General features: G+C 49.3%; 1 protein-coding gene across 6 annotated transcripts in view; it reads right to left on the bottom strand.

Moving 5' to 3' along the window:
• Positions 1-23,500, bottom strand: part of DAZAP1 (DAZ associated protein 1) — a 1,852,448-nt gene that overhangs the window by 1,382,251 nt on the left and 446,697 nt on the right. For all 6 annotated transcript variants that reach the window (XM_069646753.1, XM_069646749.1, XM_069646751.1 and 3 more), the window contains exon 4: positions 8,995-9,060. In XM_069646753.1, the coding sequence (XP_069502854.1) occupies positions 8,995-9,060 (66 nt within the window). The remainder of the gene's footprint in view (positions 1-8,994; positions 9,061-23,500) is intronic.

Consider the following 23,500-nt stretch of genomic DNA (forward strand, 5'->3'; position numbering starts at 1 on the left):
AACAAGTTACTTATCCCTGGTAACGTTCTTTCGTCTGGATGTTGCTCCCGCGTATTCCTGATCTTTGATATTCGATTTCCAGCTTCAGCTGCTTCGGAAAACATTTTCGGCAGAGGGCGTTGTGCGTCAATGCAGTCGACTCGATGTCCGTCGAGGGCCTCCGTCTCGAGGAGGATGTCATTGAAGGCATATATAGCACACGCAGCGCCCGTTGGATTCAGTTATGTTTTTTCTTACAGTAGAAACTACCCGCATGACCACAGGTTTGACCGTAATGAACTTCGAAGGAGTGAAAGCTGCAATAACATGGCAAATTCTACTGTCGGGTAGGCTGGGAGGGCGAGGAGGAATACGTGGGAGGGACATGCAGTCGAAAGAAAGTTACCAGGGGTAAGTAACTTGTTCTTCGAATAGATTGTGTCCTCCCACGTATTCCTCATCACCCTCAAGCAGTGTTTTGATTTGGTGGAGAGATTAAGAATTTCGTTTTCAATTGTTTTGATGGACCGAATGGAGTACAGCTTTACCAAAGCTTCCATTCTTACTGAGGCAAGACTCAAGGCAGTAATGTTTAATGAACGTGTTAATAGTAGACCACGTAGCTGCCTCACAAATATGTTTGATCGGTAAACCCCTTTGCAGGGCTGTATAGGTAGCCATGTCCCTTGTGCAATCAGCCCTTAATCCTTCCGGTGGATGCTTGCCCGCCAGTCTGTAGCATTCTGAAATTGCCCGAATGATCCACCTGGATAAGGTCTGTTATCACAACCTGCCCCAGTTTGTGACCTGTATAGCCTACAAAAAGCTGATCGTCAATACAGAGTTTGGACAGCCTAGATATGTAAAAGCTCAGTGCTCTGCTTGGATCCAATCTAGGTAATCTCTCCTCCTCGTTGCCAGAATGAGGTGGAGGGTAGAAAGTGGGCAATGCCATTTTTTGCTCTACATGAAAGTCAGAAACGATTTTGGGTAAAAATGCATGCTTAACCCTCAGAACAACCCTATCCTTGTGTAAAATGGTAATGGGCGGCTTGGATGATGGTGCCTGCAATTCAATCACTCTACGGGCTCAGGTTAATGCTACCAAGAGAATTGTTTTAAAAGTTAACAAACATGACGGACATGAATGTAAAGGTTCAAAGGGTGCACACATTAGAAATTCTAATACCAGATTAAGGTCCCAAACTGGAACCTGGAAAGGCGTGGAGGGAACACATTGGTGGGTCCCTTTAGAAATTGTGTCACTAGTGGGATTTTGACATATGAACATTCTTCTGACGAGCGTTTAAAGATGGATAGTGCCGCCAAATAGCCCTTAATAGTTTTAACCTGAGCCCCAGATTGGCTAAGGATAGTAGAAAAGATAAAATAACCCGTGTTTTGCATTGAAAAGAGTCTACATTCTTGTCTTTGCACCAGTTGCACAATTTGTTCCAATGGCAACAGTACAAGGACTTTGTTGCTGGTCTTCTGGCCAAAAGCAAAATCTCCATTAAGTCATCCGAGAGGTCCCAATCCTTGTATGCCAGCCTCTCAGAAAACATGTATGAAGGTTGAGTGTCTTGACCTCTGGATGGAGAACCCAACCCTCCTCTCTTAGTAGAATACGTATTGAGGGCAGATGGACATGTCCAGAAGGTGCAGGTATTACATCCTCCTGGCCTAATCCAGGGAAAATAGGACCATGTGTTTCCAGAACTTTCTCAACCTCCTGATTATGTGAGGAATGACGGGGACTGAAGGACACGCATATAGGAGTGGAAACTCCCAGTCCAAAACGAATGCGTCCCCTAAAGCTCCTCTTGGGGTAAATTCCCAGGAGCAGAACAGTTTGCACTTCCAGTTGACACTGGTTGTGAACAGATCCCCTTTCCCTCCCTCCACTCCATCCTCCTCACCCGTATCCTTCTCTCGACGGGATCTCCATAACTTTAGCCCCTCTTTTCCTTGACACCTGCTCTTTCTCCCTCCCCCTCTCTCTGATTTCTCCTCTCTCGGCTAATGAAGCTTTATCCTCTCTGTCCTCCTCTATCTCTTCCAGCCTCGATCAACTTCACCCTCTCTCCTCTTTCCGCCCTACCCGCAACCCTCTCGACCCTGGTTTTCCCCTCACCTACTGTCTATGCGCCGCCTCCTCCGTCGCCTTGAGCGACGCTGGTTCAAGCTCTGCTCGCCTGCTAATCAAACCTCCTATTTCTCATCCCACTCTCTTTATGACTCCTGCCTTAGCTAAGCGCTCCTACTACTCTAACCTCCTCCAATCCCAATCCTCCCATCCACGTCGTATCTTTCAGACCCTATCTCGTCTTCTCTTCCCACCTACCCTGGACCATTCTACTACCTCTCCCTCTCTCTCCTTCTGATTTCGCTAACTTTTTCTCATCCAAGATACTCACTCTACACCATAACATTCTTCGCTCCCCTTCTTACTCTCCTCCTCCCCACTTTCTCACCACCCATTCCTCTTACATGTCTAACTTCTCCCCTGTTACTCCTTCCAATGTTTCCCCCCTCCTGTCCAAAACTCACCCTACTGCTGCCCCCTCTGATCCCCTTCCCACCCCCTAATTTCTAAACTCTACACTCTTCTAATTCCTTATCTCACCTTCAACATCTGTCTCTCCTCTGCCACCTTCCCTTCCGCCTTCAAACACGCTACCATCATCCCTTTTCTGAAAAACCCTCTGCTAACCCCCTCCGTCCCTCCAACTTTTGCCCAATCTCTTCTTCCATTCCTTTCTAAGCTTCTTGAACACTTCGTCTACTCTCAACTCTTAGCTTTTGTATCCAATCTCTCTTTTCTCCCCCCTTCTCAATCTGGATTCCGCCCTAAGCACTCCACTGAAACTGCCCTCACCTCTGTTCTCAACTCCCTCCTAACCGCTCGCTACTCTAAGCAATCCTCTATCCTCGTCCACCTCGATTTCTCTGCTGCCTTTGATACTGTTGATCACCCCCTACTACTCAACACTCTTTCTTGCTTTGGTTTCAAAGGCCCTGTTCTTAACTGGCTCTCCTCCTGCCTCTCCAACGTTTCTTTCGCTGTCTCTTGGGACGGTCGTACCTCACCTACTCTCCCCTTGGACTTCGGTGTCCCCAAGGCTCTGTACTTGGCCCTTTCCTTTTCTCACTTTACACGTCCCTTCTTGCCCCCATCATCTCTTCCTTCGGTATCTCTCACCATTTCTATGCTGATGACACCCAGCTCTTTCTCTCCTGACATCCACCTTAATCTTTCTTCCTGTCTCACTGTTATCAAAAACGGGATGTCATCCCACTTTCTCTCCCTAAACACTGATAAGACTGAAGTCTTATTCTTTCCCTCTACCTCGCCTCCCCCTGCTCATCTCCCTCCTTTTATTCTCTCCCCCCTTCTAATCTCTCCCATCTCTGACCATGCTTTTAATCTAGGCCTCCACCTCGACTCCTTCCTCTCCTTTACCCACCATATTTCTCTTACCTCCCGCGCCTGTCGCTACCAACTCTTCAATATTCGCAAAATCTGTTCCTCCCTCACCTTTCATGCCACTAAACTCTTAATCTCTTCCCTCATCTTCTCTCGTCTTTTCTATTGCTCTACTCTCCTCTTTGGCCTCCCTTCCTCTCATCTTGCTCCCCTTGAAACCCTCTATCACTCCGTAATCCGTACCCTTTGTCTTCTCTCTCCTCACGATTCCATTTCTTCCTCGCTCTCTTATCTTGGCTGGCTTCCCTTCCATTCTCAACTTAAATTCAACTTCCTATGTCTCGTCTTTAAATCTCTTCATGATCTCGCCCCCCCCCTACCTTTCCTCTCTCCTCTCATTCTACGCTCCCTCTCGCCCCCTCCGGTCTGCTAATCCCTTCCTATTCACTATTGCCCCACCTCCCTGTGCCCCTTATAATTTCCGATCCTTTCAGCTCCTTGGCCACCTACACTGGAACTCTCTACCTCTCTCTATCCGCTCCATTTGCTCATGCCCCTCCTTCCATTCCTCCTGGAAATCTTCTTCATCCCCCGTCCTGTTAACCTCATTACTTCCCTCTTACTCTTCCTCTGTTCTGTTTCTCTTTTACAGTCCTAGGTAAATTGTTCTACATATTGTTTTTGATGGTTTGTCTCCTGTTTTGCAATTATGCTTCCAATTTGTTCTAATATATTCTTGTTGTTGTAATGTAAAGCGCTTTTGCGTAAAGCAACCTATACATTTAATAAATACAGATCCACTTGAGGGGTTCCCCAAAAGGGGGAAGATCCCTTGAAGGACTTCCTGAGCTAGTTCCCATTCGTGGGAGACTGCTCTGCCTGTTCAGAGCATCCACTACCATGTTCTCTTCTCCCGCTAGAATTGGCCAGTACCAGAGCTGCATTGCCTCTCTGCACAGTGGTAGTGACCCTAAACCTCCACTCTTGAGATAGTACAGGGCCACTGTGTTGTCCGTCATTATCAGGACATTCTTTCCCCACACAGAGGGCAGAAAAGTCTTCAGAGCAAGTCCGATTGCCCTCAGCTCCAAAACATTGATAAGTAGTTTGGACTCCAATGGAGACCAACGACCGCTGATTGTCAGATGGTTGGTGTGGTTTTCCCACCCCAGGAGTGAGACGTCCGTCACTACTGTTATCTCCAGCCATGGTTGCCAAAAGGGTTCTCCCTTCAGAATGTTGTTCTTGCAGGTCCACCACAGGAGATCCTGTGCAACCCTGCTTGGAACCTGAAGCAGGTCTGACTTATTTCCTGAGAACTGGGACCACTGTCTTCTGAGGGCCCACTGGAGGATTGGAGGGATCTCATTCACAGGCGAGCCTCTGGCACCAGAAAAATCCAGGATGCCATGAGGCCAAGCCACCTAAAAAAAGAAAACAGGGCTGGGAGACACTGAAATTTGGAGACCATCTGTAGAATGTCTTGAACCCTCACCTCGGGTGGCGGGCTCTTTCCCAAGGATGTATCCAGTCCAGCTCCAATGAACTGGAGCTTTTGGGAAGGTGTCGTATGGCACTTCTTGTAATCGAGGGAGCAGCCCAGTCTGTGAAGAAAGTGGCAGGTGACATGGAGATGATCCAGGACTTAAACGCCCCCTGATCAGCCAATCATCCAGGTAGGGTAGACATGAATCCCACCCCTCCTGAGACTTGCTGCCACCACTGCCATCAGTTTGGTGAAAACACTTGGGGCAGAGGACAGCCAGAACAGCAGAACTCGAAAACTGATAACGAGAACCGCCAACGGCAAACCTCCGGTATTTTCTCTGCTTAAGATGGACTGGCACACGTAAATAAGCATCCTGAAGGTCCAATGAAACCATCAAATTCTGGAGTTGGAGGGCCTGAATGATCCGAGGAACTTGTTCAAATATCTCAAGTCCAAGATGGGTCTCAGTCCTCTATCCTTCTTGGGTATTTGGAAATATGGCGAGTACCATCCCTTGTCCATCTCTGCTACAGGCACCGGCTCTATAGCATCTTTTTCTAGCAGGGTCAAAATGTCCTGCACAAGGAACGGATCAGGAATCCTCAAAGAGTGGCTTCCCGGTGGATGGTTCCAAGGTCTCTGAATGAAAGGAAGGCAGTAACCGTGAGCTATGGTTTCCAATGCCCAAGCATACAAAGTAACGTCTCTCCATTCTTTTAGATGCTGAGACAGTGCGCCTCCCAGAATTGTCACTCAAGATTTTGAGGAGGCTGATGCAGTGGCTGTTGGTAAGGCTGCCCCTGCTTGAGCGCGCTTCGCACCTCTCCCTCGTCCACCACAAGGGAATCTTCTTTGGCCTGTTTGACCAGCCATTCCCCCCGCTCTTACAACTGAGGAGTAGTAGTGAAAAGATCTACCCCTCCAAGGCTGTCCACTGGGGCGAAAAGGCTGAGGCTGCCCAATAGCGGCACCTAAGGATTTGGTTGCTACTTTTGAGTTCTGCAACTTCAAGGCTTTTGTCAGCCTTGTTGCCAAAAAGGTGAGACCCGTCAAAAGGCATGCTGAGGAGCCTTGATTGCACATCCGGAACTAATCCCGACTTCCTCAATCACGCAAATCTGCGTATTCTGGCGTTTGATGCCATGGCTCTGCTGATGTGGTCAGCAGAATCCAGACCTGATTTAAGAGACTCACATGGCTTCCTTGACATTTCTAACAATATCCAAGAACCCATCTCTTTCCTCCCCCTCGTGAATGTGCTCTGCCGCCATGGAAATACAGTCACAGAGTGAATGAGAATTTTGCAAGGGCACATGTGGAGTTGGCAGATTTAAGAGCCATGCTCCCTGCAGAAAATACTTTTCTTGCCCATCCATCTACTCTCTTGTCATACCTATCTGGAGGGATAGTTGAATAAGCTGCTTGCTTGGAAGTTGCAGTAGCTGCCTGTACCACCAAACTCTCTGGAGTGGGTGTTTAGACAGGTAGTCGTGTCACTACTGGGAGGGTGATTTTTTTGGTCAGGTTTGTTTTTGTTGACTGCCGTATTAGTCTCTGGCGTCTCCCAATTTGCTGCCATCCTTTTTTGGAGAGCAACATGAAATGATAAAATAGGGTCCATTTGCAGACCCTCATCAAGGATGTCCGTCAGTTCATCCTGTTCAAAGGGGAGTGTAGAGCTATTCCACCCAATATAGTCTACAACTTTAGACAAAAGTTGTCTATATGAAGCATCTGTGTGCTCAACAGCAGCTGGCATCGACGACCTCGACTTATATTTGTGTTTACGGCTCGAAGGATCCTTCGATGACTTATCACGTTGCAGCCTCAACGGCTCTCGATGATGACCTGGCCTTCATCCCAGGCTCAAGGACGCGCAGTATTTGGCTCAAGCCCTTTCCTTACCGGCTTCTTTCGAAGGCGCTGTAGAAGAATGGCTTGCCAAGGGTTTTTGTTTTTTTAAAATATTTTCAGCATTTCAGATCTAAATGCTTCCCATTCGGCAGGTGTTGAGCTTTTTGTGGGAAAAGATAACCTCTCTGGGGAGGTGTCTGACGAAGAAGTCTAAGAAGGCGACCTGTGGTGCCACTCCTCGACCTTGATCTTTTAACTTTCTTCCTCCGAGGAGAGTCGCATCTCAGTTTGTCGGACGAAGGTTTCTTCAACGGGGTAGTCGATGGGGATTTTTTGGGGTATTTACTTACTGCCAATTTCCCCTTTCGCTCCTTCAGAGCCTTTCCGGTCATTGACTGGCACTTGGAGCAGGCCGAGGTCTTATGCTCCACCCTGAGACACCACAGACAAACGCGGGTGGGTCGGTTAACAACATCTTACATCACAATCCTGACACTTTTTGATCCCCGTCTTCGGGGTTGTAGGTGTCGAAGAGGAAGACATTTTGCAAAGAACAAAGGGAGCGTGCTGTAGTTTCTCATAGCGATAGCTTATGCGAAAGAACTGAAGCCAACTGCACTGCACATACTATATATACCTTCGATGACAAAATCCTCGAGACAGAGGGCCTCGAGGAACACCGAGTTGACTGCATCGACGCACAGCACTCTGTTGAAGAAGAATTCCGAAACAGCTGAAGCTGGATATAAAATGTCAAAGATACACAATCCATTAACAAAAATGTGCCTTGCACAGAAACCCAATCTAGATACGACCACAGGAATTTGACAGCTTTGCGCCAGACAAACACAACCTTGGTGGTTTTCGACAACTCATCGAGTGAGCCTCCCCTATATAGGTAATAAATCACACCTTTTATCTCCATGACCCCCAAAGCTAGTGTCGGCACTCTGTTCAAGCCCGTCAGGAACACCAATCATTAACCTACTCTTTTTCAGCGACCCAAATATACCTCCTCACATCTACGAGGCCTCACTCTACCCTCACAGACTTACCCATTTAACCACTTTGTAGCAATCCTGGACACGCATCAGCTCATAGAAATAATCTCTGCACATGTCCAAGCTCCCTTAATGACTCATTGGGGAGTTTAGCAACCCAAAGAGTAACCATTTTCAAGATGATTACTCTGCCAAACAGCTATAAAAACAGTCCCTTCCAATGGCGAACATCTTCCTGGAATTGTTTAACCACTGGGAGGGGCAGGTTATTTGCAAGAATAATTCCCTTGGTTCTAACATGCCACTACACTCCAATTTCTCCATTTGGCCCACTCAACCCTCAGGGGCAATGCCTCGAGAGTGCACAGTCTCCACCCATTCAGGGAATAATCTGGGAAAAGTCCCCAAATATGTTAAGGCTTGAATTGATGTCAAATTCCCGTACCATCCCCATCAGCCTAGAAACCGCAAAAAACAAAACAGAATTTTCCAAAAACCATAGTAAATAGTTTGTCTATAAGGATAAGCTAGCCTCTTTAAATCCATGCTATGTGATCTCTTTAAACGAGAGTCCCTTTAAATGTTGATAGAGGTCCCACCGCTAGCGTATAACGGGATGCATGGCAATTCTGATGGTTCCATCTGCCAGACTCAAATACATCCATTAACCTAACCCAGGACTATGGGCTTTGTATATAGCAGCTTAAGACATTCAATAAATCTCAGGTTGAAGCCCAGCTTTTCAAATACCAAGAACAAATACAGTCACTGAGGCCTTTCGAGTGTTCAGAGAAGAGGGCCACAATTGGTGCTCTCCTTTTCCGATGACATTGGTCAAGCTTCTTTAAGCATTGTACAAAAAGCTGCACTTAACCAGGAAATTAAACTGTTCCATTACCCCCATTAAGCAATTTGCCCAAAGCTTTTTTTCCAACATTAAGGACAGAAGAATCTGTCAGTATGAAGTGCACTTTTCCCCGGCATCTCCTTAAGGGATCAGTGCAACCAGGGTGTCCCACGTACCTAGTAGTAGTTCCCCCTTCTCAATGACATTATCCAACAATCTCAGTAAGAAAAATCTAGTCTGCACTTAACATTTAAAAAGCTCAAGGGAACCCATTGGGGGCTGCAGTCCACCAAGCAGAATGTACAAAGCTACCAGCTCTAGGGGAGAAGCTGCAGAGGCAATTAAATAAAAATAGGATTAAAAGGCTTGTTTGGCTGCAAATCTATCGGTTTCTTACCCATGACTCCTTTGGCCGCGTTCGCTCAGGCTGCATGCCCCTTGGCGTACAAGGCTTTGGATCGATCTGAAACAAAGTAAAAAACAGTATGTTTAAAACATAGAAGAGATCACATATCTTCAGTCAATAGTATGATCGGGAGAAGAACAAATTGCTTACCCCTAAGTAATGTTCTTTCTACTGGATTTTCCTTCAATGGATTGATCGTCTTTGATATATCCAATACCTGCTTTGCAGTCTAGAAAATGTACTTCAACAACGGAGGGGGGCATCAAGTCTATGTCCCTCAAAGGTTATCATTCCTACATCCTGATGGGACGTCAATGTTAGTATGATTAGCATGTACTGTACCCGTTGCCTCAGTTCTTAATTTTTCCCCCCTTTCTGCACAGGAAAATTGGATTATATAAACTGCATGGCGTTGAAAGAGAGAAGTATAATAAAAAAAATTCACCCACAGTCAGAGGGCAATCAGGAATCCGTGGGAGGAACATCCAGTATAAAGAAAATTACCATGGGAAAGTAATGTGTTCTTCAATGGACTGTGTCCTCCCAGGGATTTCTTATCTTCGATAAGACTCCCATAGACGCATTTGGAGATGGAGGTGGGAAAAATAGATTTTTTACACTATTGGTTAATGTTGTGCAGAACCGCTCTTCAAAACAGTGTCCTGAACCAACAGTGTATCTAAACAGTAATGCTTCAAGAAAGTGTGTAGTGAGGACCATGTAGCAGCTTTACAAATGATGAAGTTATTCACTTTAGTGACTACCTTATTTCTAAGCCCATAGTCCCCTTTCCTCCATACTTGTGGGACATTCCGTCCATCGGGACAGGACCAGAGCACTTTTTAAAGCATCAAAAAATGCATTTTTGTGCACTGTTATTTTTACGTGGGGCCACCGCACGTGACCGTAGCCCTGCCTTCCTGAGCTCAGCCCTGCGCAATCGCCCTTCAGTCCTTTTTTATCACCAGGTCCAGGACCATTTATCAACAATAAAGGATGCTTAGAGGGGACGGCAGGCGGGCATATGGGGGAAAAAGGACTAAGGAGTAAGGTAGTAACTACAGTGACTAACTTTGTCATACTCCTACATCCTGTCCCGTTTCCTCCATACTTGTGGGAGATCCCCAAGAACTACCATAGGAAATACGGATGGAAAATCCCTTATTGGAACAAATTCTTAAATTCTTAAGAACTGCCTGGCCAAATTAGGCATCAGCCTGGGAGCTAAGGTCAAGACAATGTCTGCACAAAGATGATGGGGAAGCCAACGTAGCAGCCTTGCCTAGGGACTCCCAAGGGATCTATTTTTCGAAGACAACAGCAGCCGCTTTGCAACGGACCAGATCTGCAACAATGCCCTTTGGGGGCTGAAGGTCTTGAATTTTGTAGGCCTCTGAAAAACATGAAGCTATCCAACGAGGGATGGACTCTTTCGAGGATGGTTTCCCTTTTGGGTCACCAAACGTAACAAAGAATTGTGGAGAACTTTTAAGTTTGCTTGTTCTGTCGAGATAAAACTTCAGAGCAAGTCTGACGTCTAGGTTGTGTAAAAATCTACTCTGCATCGTTGGTATAGAAGAGCTTGTCAAAATGGGCGCTTCAGACCGCGTGGGTTGAAATGCCATTTTGTCACTGCCTGAAGTGAACTGCGTCACAGGTTTTAGTGAGGACATTGTCTCTACAGGGATTGTAGGGGCTTTTGGATCTGTTTTAGCCCTTTGACAGGGAACCTTGGCAGAGCCGGTAGTAGCACACCTGGATTAGCTTTCAGCCCTTTTAGTTTCTGCTGAAGAATTAGCCCTCAGTGAGGGAACCTCCGCAGGGCCGGTGCTTGAAGACTTCAGGCCTTTTCCCCTTTCTTTGACCCCTCAGCAGGACCGGTATGACCACAAGATGTTTTGTGGTAAAGCTCAGGGGCACGCCCAGTAGCCAGGGCTCCTAAATGGAGCTCCTCGATCCTGCTGGTCTTTAAAAGAGCCCCTGATTGGGGATCCTCAGGGTTTTACTTCTGTACTTTTAGTCACTTGACAGGAAACGTTGAGACTGGGCTTGGTGCGTTTAATCCAGACTGAGAAACCTTGAGAATCACCCCGGTTGAAACAGCCCCAGAAGCGTTGGGCTTTGTCTTAGCCCCCAGATGGGGAACCTCGGAGGAAAATCCGGTGTGTGTTGTCCCATTTGATCTCCTGTGGTGGTTTGCCACACCTCCAGATGAGACGATATACGTCCTCCCACCGGAGTCTTGTGTGATCGATGGAAAATATAATTTGGATGACTTATCAGGGGCCGGACCACCTATTGCCGAAGAGGAGGCTGATGATCGAGAGAAAAACCGTCCACTTTGCCTTTGCTGCTCGCCCAGAGGTGCACCAGAGAAGCCTCCTGCCTGACGTGCTGGACGCTCCTGGGACCCTCTGAAACCTGAGAAGGACCTTCTCTGAGTCCCCAACCTCTGCGTATAGGCCGCTTTAGCTGGTGGTTTGGCAAGGACCGACAAAGATTTAGCCGTTTGCATGCTTGCCTTTGTTTTATTGAGATGCTCATTGCTGGAGGAGTGGAACAGCTCTTTACCTTCGAACGGAAGATCAAATACTTTATCCCGAACCTCCTTCGAGAACTTTGTAGCATGCAACTATGTTTGGCAGGCTTGGTCTACTCCAACCATAAGGCTCCGATTAGAAGTGTCTACATGATGAGCCGCAGCCTCCAGCAGGTCCTGAGCCAGAACTCTGGCATCGAATAGGCCTTCTTTAAAACATTCCTGAAATTCGGGAGCTCCTTCCACAGCTTGAGATTTGGCGCTGCAAGGATGACACGCAGGAGGGAGCGAGACTGTGTATGGTAGCAGAAACAGAGCACGCCAATCCATTGGAGGAATGCCCACATACTGTCGAAAATACTGCCTGCCCCTAAATATAGGTCCCTCGGCACCAACCGAAAGAGCGCATCAAAATGGCTACCTCGGACCGCGTGGGTTCAACCGCCATTTTGTCACTGCCCGAGCTGAACTGTGTCACAGGTATCAGTAAGGCCATTGTCACCACAGGGGTTTCAAGGGCTTTTTTCATACATTTTAGCCTTGTGACAGGGAACCTCGGCAGAGCCGCTACTTGAAGATTTGGGGCCTTTGCCCTCCTTTGTTCCTTCAGCAGGACTGGTTCGACCACAAGACTGTTTGTGGGAAGGCTTAGGGTCACCCCCTGTAGCCAGAGCCGGTTTTAAATATAGCCCCTAGTTGGGGATCCTCAGGGATAACCCTGGGCCTTTAGTCACTGTGCAGGAAACCTCGAGGCTAGGCTCGGTACGTTTAGTTCCAGATTTGGAAACCTCAGGAAGAACCCCGGTCAAAACAGCCCTAGAAAAGTTGGACTTAACCTTAGCCCCCAGATGGGGAAACGCTGATGAATATCCAGTCTTGACAGCCCCTTGACAGGGGGCCTCGGAGCGAACTCCGGAATACAGGTTAATTCACTTTCGGGACACCTCAGGGAGAAACCTGGTACCAGGGCCACTTGAGCCCCTCCCGGAACCTGAAGTCCCCTGGCTGGGGTACCCTAAAAAGGAAAACTTGTTTCAGGGGATTTTTTTATCCATTATAGCCTTGTGACAGGGAACATTGGCAGAGCCGGTACTGGCAGAACTAGAGCACTTTTGAACTCCTTTGGATTCTGCAGAAGAATGAGCCCTCGTGAGGGAACCTCGGAGGAGCCGGTACTTGAAGACTTAGGGCCTTTGCCCACCGTCTTTGCCCCCTCAGCAGGATCAGTTCGACCACAAGACTGTTTGAGTGAAGGTTTAGGATCATCCCCGTAGCCAGAGCCCTTGGAGGAGGCCTCCCGATCTTGCCGGTTTTAAATATAGCCCCTAGTTACGCCTGGTGGGAGAGGTCTACTCAGACTATAAGGTCTTCAGCCAAAGTGTCTACATGATGGGACACGGCCTCCAATAGATCCTGCGCCAGAATCAGATAAGCCACCATTAAAGTCTTCACGTCTATAGGGAGGAATACATTCCTGGAACTCTGCGAGCTCCTTCCACAGCTTGACATTAGTAGCCGCCAGGATAAGCTCGGTATTAGCCTGACGCAGCTGAGGAGCCGAATTGGAAAATACCTTTTTCCCCAATGGTGTAAAGAAGCTTATCCTCTATGGAAAGTATCTAAGATGCTGCAGTGGAGGATGTAGAGGCCGGCTTCGACTGGAGCTTAGCTGCTGCCACCACCGATGAGGTGAGTGGACATGCAGACAAGGATATGTCTTCAGATGCGTGTAGCTTGTAGCGCGTGACAATTTTCTTGTTTAGGTGTTGCTCGGAATGACGTTTTTCCCAGACCTTGCAGGCTTCGGCCAGGACATCCTTTTGAAGGAACAGGCCAGTGCGCTCCTGTGTCAACAGAGTAAAGGCTCCAGACAGTAGCCCCTTCTTGTGGAGCCATAGGCTCGGGTATTGGGATGTCTAGCAATGCCATCTTATCCACAACCCGGTTGTGAAAGAGTGGGGCGGGTTGTTGCTGTCCTGGTCCGCTTCATCCTCATCCAGTGAGGCAGGATCAGAAACCTAATCCGCCACACATGGCGCCTCAAGCCCTGAGGGCCGGGATGACTGCGCAACAGAGTCTTTTCCACAGGAGAAAATAGAGGCAGAGGAGGAAGACCCACAGGAAGTGGTGGAGGAGGTGGCACTACCGGGACCTGTACTGCATAAAGATTCAGGATTGATCAACGGCACCTGAGGGAGCCTTCAATTGGAAGTGTGTTCCCCAGGATTGGGGTCTGCCCCTACACTCGGGAAACACTGGGCCGTAGGTGACAAAGGAGGCCTGGAGAGCCTGTCCCTATGCTCTTGTCCCCACTATGTCCTTGGAGGTAAAGAGGCAGCAGACGGGGGAGAGGGTTTCTGAGACACGTGGTAGTGGCCTACGGGGCCCACAATGGCCAAGGGGCTGTAGTGAAGGTGTGTTGCCCCAACCCGGGTTGTGTGCAGACCACCTCAAGCCCCACCACAGAGAACATAACGCCCCTAGGGAGGGGGTTGGTGGATTTCTAGGAGTGTGGACCTTTTTCTAGACACCTATTGGGCCTAATATCCCCAGAAAAGCCCAGAGGAACCCACCTGTGAACACAACAGAAACCCACCCCCAACTACGCACCTCAGGGATGCCGGGCGATTTGCTGGGGTCTCTCCAGTGGACGCCCACCCGTGGGGGAGTGAGTCCCCGGGGGCCCTGCTCTAGGGTGGTGCTCTACCTAGATACAGTTTTGCCTGGAACCCATATCTCGGCTGGGCAAATTTGCATACCTGAGCAGGACGCAAAGCACAGACAACAACAAAGAGAAGGCGATGGCGGCAGGTGGTGAGGATTCGATGGCCACAAAGAAAGATATTGCTTCGCTAATGGAGGGGATCCGGGGCATGAGAGCAGTCATTAGCGGAAAAGTTGACTAGATCAACGTCAGACTTGATCAAATGGAGGAGAGGTTACAAGAGGTGGAACACAACCAATCCTTTCTAGATACTTTGGAGACCCAAATGGATGTAAGGATGGGTGACAGAGAGAAAGGAAGCTGAGATGGTGCTAAAGATGGATGATTTAGAGAATCGTGAAAGGAGGAACAACCTCCGGTTCTTCGGGGTGCCAAAAAAAGAAGGGGGAGACCGAAAGGGATCTCAAGAGAACAATACATGAAATCACGAAACTCCTCTTTGAAGACGACTCGCTTGACAAAACAAAAATTGAAAGGGTCGACACAGCCGTTGACACGTCTGGAGGTCCGACATCGCTACTGGTGCGCTTCCACAACTACCCAGACACACTCAAGATCTTGGACAAGGCGAATGGGCCGGTGCTGTTGGGAGCGGCAAGGATTACCATCTTCCAGGATCTGTCCTCCATCAACCTCGGGAAAGAGACAGTTGTGCCTACCCTTGACAAAGTGGTTGAATGGAAAAGGTGTATATCATAGATGGGGATTCCCCTCTTCGATCTCCTTCAAGCTTGATCGGCAGCTTGCGATGGAGGAAGAAATAAATACATCCACCAGGGAGCTACTCGGCGAGGAAGAACTTGCCCCAGGACCCCAGAGCGAGAACGAAGGAGACAGAGGATGGCACATTAAGGGTCCAAAAAGGAGGAAGGAAAATCCCGGTCTGCAGGAAATTTATGAAGCTCAATGCCTGCCCTCCCAATATATCCTGAACTTATTCCTGGAGGTGATATGGAAACGGTCTAAGGGAACTTTACATATGCTGTGAACCCTTAGGGCACGTCAGAGAAAAGAGGAGAGCACAGTTTGTATATCATAGACTGCAAGGTGCGCAAAAGTTTGGTCTGGGGTATAACAAAAGTTTAATAAAGTTTAAAAATGTTTGATTGTCACAGTGTTTGATGGAATGTGGAGGGCTGGGGGGAGGGCTCCTGACATTGAGGTGTACAGAGCTGAGGCCTGGATTTCAGGCTTGTTTGGTGGCTCAGACTCACCTAGTGATGGTAACATGGAGGGATCCAGCGCTGTGGGGGAGGGAAGAGGGGAAAGGTGGTTTTGGAGGGTTAGGTTAGAAGTAGGGATGTACAGAATAGTAGTTTGAAGTATTAGGCCAGAGCAGAATAGTTGCCTTTTTAATAAATAAAGTTATGTAGACAACAAAAACACTTTTTAAATTGAAAACACACATTAAAATAAGTATATCCATTTTCTATTGCATTTCTTTTCTTTGTTGTTTATGGAAGCTGTTTGTGTAAACCATGAAGGAATACCTTTATCAGAACAACTGTTCGGAAACAGCACAGTTTTTGTGCATTCATAGCTTGATAGGGAGGGCCCAACTAACCAAGACTATCCCAAAAGTATAGCATGCATGCATGCATGCAATCACTGTGAGGTGATACTGTGTTGTATCTACTTGTGCTTTTAAATGTCCCTTTTGGGCATATCTAACTTTACCCTTCTGGCTCCAGCAAGGCACTGAAACATAAAAGGAGCGATTACATCAATTAGCATCCTACTGACTGCTGAGGTGCTACTGAATACAAACCTTTGGGTTGCCAAAGGCATGCTTTCTACTGGTGGTGCAGAGAGGAGATTAGGCATTTGAAAAAATGATTTTCATTAATGGATAGTATTTTTCAATGCAGAGTCCTCCATGGTTCCTGGTTGATCCTACAGGGAAGGGACAGTGTAGATTTTCAGTTCTTTAATTCACGTGTGTATGTTGATTTTACTTATTTGCTTCACTTGTACATCCATTTGGGACAATGTTTCTAAATTGTAAACTTCTATCTCCTCATCTTTATTACACAAAAATGCCTCTTTTTTTTAACTCTCCAATGTTGAAAGAATATTTCTGCTGAAACAGACTGGGGCATTTTGGTAAAAAATATTTTTGTAAAACTCAATCTATTGGATAGCCACATTCTTTAATAACAGCTGTCATTTTACTCCATTCAAAGGGACTCATTTTGGCCACATGAGAAAGTTAAAGAAGAGCAGGAGTTGTAACCCAAGTTTAGATATTACAAGCCCATCTCTGTGGCAGGCACACTTCCCACTGAGCCATCTTACTCGCTATATAACCTTGGCTGGTAGGCTAAATACTGTTCTTTGCTGTAGGCACACTACTTCCTGAGATATTTTACAGCAGGTTTGGAACTTCCTGGGATCTCTGCAGCAGTTATATTAATGTACTTAATTATGTTATTTGGATTGGAACCTGTAACATTCAGATTACTCGCACAGGTCGGCAGCAGATTAATTATCCCCTAAAGAAAATACAATTTTCCAATAGTGAGTTTGTAAAACTTTGTTCCAGCTCAATGGTTTTCTACTGCAAAATACAGGGGTGACCAGAGACATCTAATTGCACATTCAAAATATTGAGAGTTTTGCTTCTGCTCATACCTCAGCAAGCCATCAGATTAAAGTCGGTCTGTCCAGCACATGAAGGGCTGAGACTGTTTGCACTTTGCACCTCTGCTCTGCCAGCACTCAAACAGATGACATACGCATTTGTTTAATGATCCTTTTAAAAGGTAAAAGGATAAACCGGACATGCCAGAATGGTTCCAGGCATTGAAGTGAAAGCAGTACTTAATTTATTTTGTAGAGGAAACTATTCGGCTTCGAGTGAAAATTAAGTATTAAGCTGAAGCGGAATATCTAATTTTCATCTGGAAATCAATGAATGCTTACACAAAGCCGAATTTCGATACAGACCTAGTTAGAAGCGATGGCTCTAATGTTCACCAGTGTATTTGAGCTTTTAGAGCTCAGGGTGCTCACTTTCTCCATTGGAGATTCACTCTGGGCACAGGACTTGCTTATGGCTGCGGTACAATAGGTGGAGCCGGAAAGGGTGACCGTCTCTGTGTAGGTACACTGAATGTTAAGGGGCTCAACTCACACTCAATGAGGTCTCTGGTTGCCAGAGAGTTTAAGAGATCAGGGATTGATGTTGCATTTACAGGAAACTAGATATCAAAGGGGCGATTAACAAAAGATCCCCTATGACCTCATAGGGGGTGAACATCGGGGGTCAGGAATTTCTAGAAAGGCAGGAGTGGGGATTCTGGTACGGAAACGGTTCTGAATGGTAACAAAGACATGGTCAGACAGAGACGGGAGGGGCCCTCTTGATCTCGGCTTGATTAAGAAAATAAAAATCACCTTTGCAACAATTTATGGCCTGAACCAGGGTCAAAAGAGATTCCTGCAAGAACCTTAGAGAAAATAATGGTAAAGGCGCAGGGGGCTCTTATACTTGGCGGAGACTTCAATGTCTGGATGGAGGTGAATATGGACAGGCAGGCCAGACAAACAGGGGAAGGGGAACCTCAGAAACTGGGAGATGCAGAGCTCAGTAGGGCCATTGAGCACTATGGGCCGAGGGACATATGGCGAAATTTACACCCACAGACGAAGGGATTCACTTTTTATTCCGCCCCACACAGTACCTGTACAAGAATAGACTACCTGTATATATCAAGAGACCTATTGGAAGTGGCAAGGGACTCGGGGATTCACCGGATCCCATGGTCAGACCACGACATGGTGTCTCTGTAGACATTAACTGGGAGGGACTGTGCCCCAGAAACTCCAAGTGGAGATTTAATGATTCATTGTGGAAGGACCAGGTGTTTAAAAAAGAAATGGAGTATAGAATTAGAGACTCTTCCCCCCCGCTCCCCCATCAATGATACGGGAGAGGTGAGAAAGGGCCACATGGAGGGGTCTGCTCGGTGAAGGGGTCCGTAAGAAAATGGAACGTACGCTCAGAGAAAGGACTAAGAAAAAAAAAAACAAGAGCGCTGGAAAGGCTCCCTCAGTCGTCACCCACAGATAGGGAGGACCATTTTTAGGAAGCTTGGGGTCTGAGAGAGGAGCTAAAATTGCCTGAAGAGTAGAAGATTGGCCGTAACCTACAGTTTCTTAAAACAGATTTTATGAGAAAGGAGATAAGGTTGATGCTCTTCTAGCCACAAGACTATGCGGACAACGGGCCGAGAAATTGGTCGTAGAGGTCGAGGGAAGAGGGGAGGGAGGAGTGGGCACAGCGGTAGGGATTCAGGAAATATTTGCTGCATCCTATGAGGTTCTATATAGGAGTGAGGGCAAGACTCCCATGGGGGAGATTGATGCATTTCTGGAAGGGCCCCACCTCCCTTCTCTACCGGGAGTCGAATCTGAGGCCATGGGTGCCCCAATTACAGGGGGAGGAAATCCAGGACGCTGTATGGCGCCTCCGACTTGGGATGGCACCAGTTGATGACTTTCACCCCAGGATTCTATAAAACCTTCTCGGCTGTCCTGCTTCCGTTCTTGACGTTACTCTAAGACAATATTATGGAGACTGGGAGAGCACCGGACTCCTTTGCCCAGGCCCTTGTTACGGTGATACCCAAGGAGGGCAGGGACTCTAGATTCTGTGGCTCGTATCGCACGATCTCACTTGCAAACATAGACTCCAAACTCTATGTTAGGGTTCTAGCGGCAAGATTGGAGGCTCACTTACTGAAATTAGTTCACTCTGACCAAGTGGATTTCGTGGGGGGACGCCAGGGAGTGAACAAATGAGAAAGACACTGCATTTGATAAATGCGGCCCAAGGGATGCAGGGGGACACTACTCCTTTCTCTGTTGATGCGGAGAAGGCTTTTGATGTGGTGGAATGAGATTACCTAGAGGCGGTCCTCGCCAAGATAGGGCTCAGCAAGAGACTTCTCTGTGGTATTAAGGCAATTTACTCATCCACGAGGGCTTGTGTCTTCGTTAATGGGGGATACTTGAGATGGCTTAACCTGGAGAGGGGAGATGAGACAGGGCTGCCCTCTTTCCCCAGCTCTTTTTGTGCTCTCATTGGAACCCCTTGCTCATAGACTAAGACGGTATCCGCGGGTGGAGGGGGTTGTGGTTGGCGGAACAACTTACAAACTCTGCCTGTACGCGGATGACATCCTACTCATTTCTGGGCATGAAGGCTAGCCTGGGGAAACTCTGCTATCTGGGCATCAGCGTCACAAGAGAATTAAATGGCCTGTATGAGGCATATTCCCCCCCCCCCTCCCCCCCGATGACTGGAGTGGAGAAAGACCTAGGGAAATGGAACAAGCGAACCTTCTCTTGGATGGGGCGACTGAACCCCATTAAAATAGTTTTTCTCTGAGGCCACCAGGGGACGCACAAGTGATGGCTGCCTGAGCGTCGTGCTCCCGCTGAGGCTGGGCCATTGAAGGGTACTGGGCCCCCCCCCCGATCCCCTCAGGCGGAATCACGCGCTCGACCTGAGCTGGCGAGCCCCCCACGATGCCCCCGCCAACAAGAACGGTACTCGAGCTCCCCCGAGAGCCTGAGAACGGGCCGTGTCGGGGGAGCGACGAAGAGCGCATCGGCGCCGGAGAAGGAGGAGCGGCCCGCGGGAGAGCCTTTTGCCGGCGAGCCCATCACCTAGCATCACCCATCACCCAGCATCTATCCGCCCCCCCCCCCGGCAGGGGATTCGGGCTTCCGCTGCCCCCCCTTCCCGGGCCGTGACGAGCCCCCATCTCGGCCATGGCAAACGGGGCCTGATTTGGGAGGTTCCGGGCCCCGGCCCCCCCTCGGAGCGGGAGAGCGGGGTCAGGGCGTGTGGGGGGGCTACACGACACCACGTCCCCCCCCAACAATCCCCCCCCCCAAAAAAAAAACTATCACAATAACCGCCGGAGCGGAATCGCAACCCCCCCTCTCTCGAGGGGTCCCAGAACCGCTGCAGCCTGCACCAGCTTTGAGGACACGCAGAGGGGCCTAGCTCGCCCGCATCGGACTTCCACAGGTGGAGGCCCCTGGGCCCATTCCCATGGCGTGTGCCCACCTAACACCCCCCTGGAAGGGGAACGCGACCTCAGACGGCGACAGTGGGAGGGCGCGGACGGCCACCCCCCCCGCTGAAGAGGAATGCCAACATCTCGAAGGCACCCAGGTGTGAGGCCCCCATCCGTCGCTGGTGGGGCGTGTGCCTGCCTGGGAGTTGCCTCCCCCCCCCCCACGGAAAGACTCCGGCCTCCCGCGGGTTTCCCCCGGGTCCTCGAGGAGACTCCCTAAAGCCACCGGACAGCAGCAGTCCCCGCAGTGGGCATACTGGAAGGCCACAGGAGCTCGCAAGTGGCACTGCAGGCATATCACTTTAAGGGAACGCAAAGTGCGGTCAGCGGCCCCACTGACGCTGGGATCATGGCACAGCCGGAGGCCTCAATGCAGTCCACGACAGCGATGGAGAGGGGCTTCGCCTCTATCCTACAGGAAATCAGCCCCATGCGGTCGGATATCGCTCAGAAATTCGAAAAGATCGACCAAAGGGTGGACAAGGTCGAGGACAGACTCCTGCAAGTGGAAACCAACCAGTCATCAACGGCAGCCCAGGAGGTGCAAACTGAGGTGAGGCTCGCAGCCCTGGAGAAGAGGGACGAGGAAAGGGCTAGACAGATGGATGACTATGAAAATAGGGAAAGGAGAAATAACCTTAGATTTTTTGGGATCCCTGAAACAGAGGGCGAGACGGAGAGAGACTTGATCCGAGTGGTGAGGGACATTATCACACTCTTGTTTTCAGAGGAGATGACCACAGAGCTCACGTTCGACCGAGTGCATAGTGCAGGGGACAGGGCAGGGGGCCCCCGGTCTGTCCTGGGCCGGTTCCACTACTACGCGGAAAAGACTAAGGTGCTCGAGGAAGCAAGGAAGGCAGGGGTGGTGACCTATAATAGCGCTCAGATCACCATTTATCAGGACCTTTCCGCATACACCCTGGCCAAGTGCAGGATGTGCCGTCCCCTAACACAGTTACTAAAGGGAAAGGGGGTGCGAAACAGGTGGGGGTACCCCTTCTCCCTGGCCTTTGAATACATGGGCCAACGGACAACGCCGATTACAGAAAACGACATAAGGGGAGCCATCCGGGATTACGTGGCAGAATCCACCCCCCGAAGGGGCCCGGTGGGTCCAGAGGCCCTTGGAAGGGGCGACCCTAGCCAGCCGGGGGCCAGAAGAAAGAAAACCAGAGAAAGAAAACCAGTTCGAGAAAATTCAAAAAATTGAACACCCCGCCGCCCGCATTGGGAAGCAAACACGTCGACTCGGAGGGCTGACGGTGGTGATGTCCCGACCCGTAGCGGGTCGGAAAAAGGAAGTTCCTGAAGTGTCTCAGAATACAGAGTCCCCTTGAACAGCAAGTATAACAGGGTCAACTGAAGGGACGAAGCAGTGGGGGGGATGGGGCTCATAGACACGAGCACTGTACTGATTGCCTAGCCGAGGAGGGTAGGCTGGTGGTCTGGCCAAATGCCAGCAATGGCGGAACTAACTGGCTGGATGCCGGGGTGGGAGGAGGGGGGAGTACGAACTAGTTGGGGTTTGTTTGTTGGGGGAAGGGTTTGGGGGGCAGTTGGGGCGAACGTTCCAAAAGTGTCCAAAAGGGGAAACAAGGGGAGCAAGGAGGGAGTGATGATGCGATATCATTGGCTAAGAGTGAGGAAAACATAGATCATGGCTGATGCCCGTCCAGCCCTGGGTGTGGGTACCCTTAACGTGCGGGGGCTGAACACCCCCACGAAGAGGTCCCTGGTTCATAGGGAGTTTAGGAGGGCGAAACTGGACCTGCTCTTTCTGCAGGAGACACATTGGGGCAAAGGGGAAAGAGCCTAGAATGCGAGGGGGAGGAATTGGGGAGGTCTTTCACGCCTCCCACAAGGCCAGAAAAATAGGGGTGGCCATATTGGTGGCAAGGGACATGGACTTCGAGAAGGAGGCCATCCAGAGGGACCCCGAGGGTCGGTACCTGATGGTGCGGGGTTCCCTGCAGGGCTCCCCCTTGACTCTAGCAGTAGTGTATAGTCCTAACGAAGGTCAGGCCCAATTCTGGGAGGAGGTAGGGGACAAGCTGAGGTTGTTCGTGCAGGGCCCACTGGTGGTGGGGGGATTTGAACATGGTCCTAGATCCAACTATAGACAGAAGACGGGTTGGCCCCCAGAACCTCAGACCCGCGGATGAAGCCATGGCGCAGAACTTTCAGAGGGTTAATGGGGACCTGGGACTGTCGGATACGATCCCAAACCCCAGATCAGGGACCCCCCCCTCCTTTACCTACTATTCAGTTATTCACAACTCGTTTTCGAGAAAAGACCACATTTTGGTGGACGAGGTCCTCACCCCATATGTAGCGGGCTATAGGATAGACCCAGTCTCCTGGTCAGACCACGACATGGTCCGAGTCACCTTATCGATGGGTTTGTGTGAAGAACGTAGGGGGTGCTGGAAATGCAATGATGCCCTATTGAGAGATGAGGCACTCGCCCAGGAGATCCTGGACTCCATAGCAGAGTTCTTTGAGTTTAATGATAATGGAGAGGTGGCCATGCATACACTTTGGGACGCCTTTAAGGCAACCCTACGAGGAGTCCTCATAAAAATGGGCTCCATGAGAAAGGGGGAGAGGGAGGCCCAGGAGAAAGCCATGCGGGGTAAAATAGCCTGTCTCCAGCCGGGGGGATCCCCGGACCAGGCTTTAGAGCATGACCGTGTGGCTGCACTGGAGGACTACAGGCTCCAACTGAAAGATCTGCTCCTACATAAAACTGAGAGGAGCCTCCTAATGGTAAAACAAAAATACTATGATAAGGGGGACAAGGCGGATAAGATCCTAGACTGGAAGCTAAGGGAGGTCCAGAGAAGCAGAAGGGTGAAGGAGGTGAGGGATACCCAGGGGCATCTCGGCCGCGACTCCTCCCATATTGGAGAGGCCTTTCGCCAATACTATAAAACCCTCTACTCCTCGGAGTATGACGGGGATGCCACCCAGATAGAGGATTTCCTGAACTCCATACAGATCCCATCCCTTTCATGTGAGATGGCTGAAGGGTTGGAGGGTCCGGTGACCGAGAATGAGATTGACAGGGCGATAGGCGGGATGAGGGTGGGAACCTCCCCAGGAGATGACAGCTTCTCCGTCTACTTCTATAAAAGATTCCGC

This window comes from Ambystoma mexicanum, chromosome 1p (assembly GCF_040938575.1).
Source record: "Ambystoma mexicanum isolate Mex_15411 chromosome 1p, UKY_AmexF1_1, whole genome shotgun sequence".
NCBI classification, from domain to species: domain Eukaryota; kingdom Metazoa; phylum Chordata; class Amphibia; order Caudata; family Ambystomatidae; genus Ambystoma; species Ambystoma mexicanum.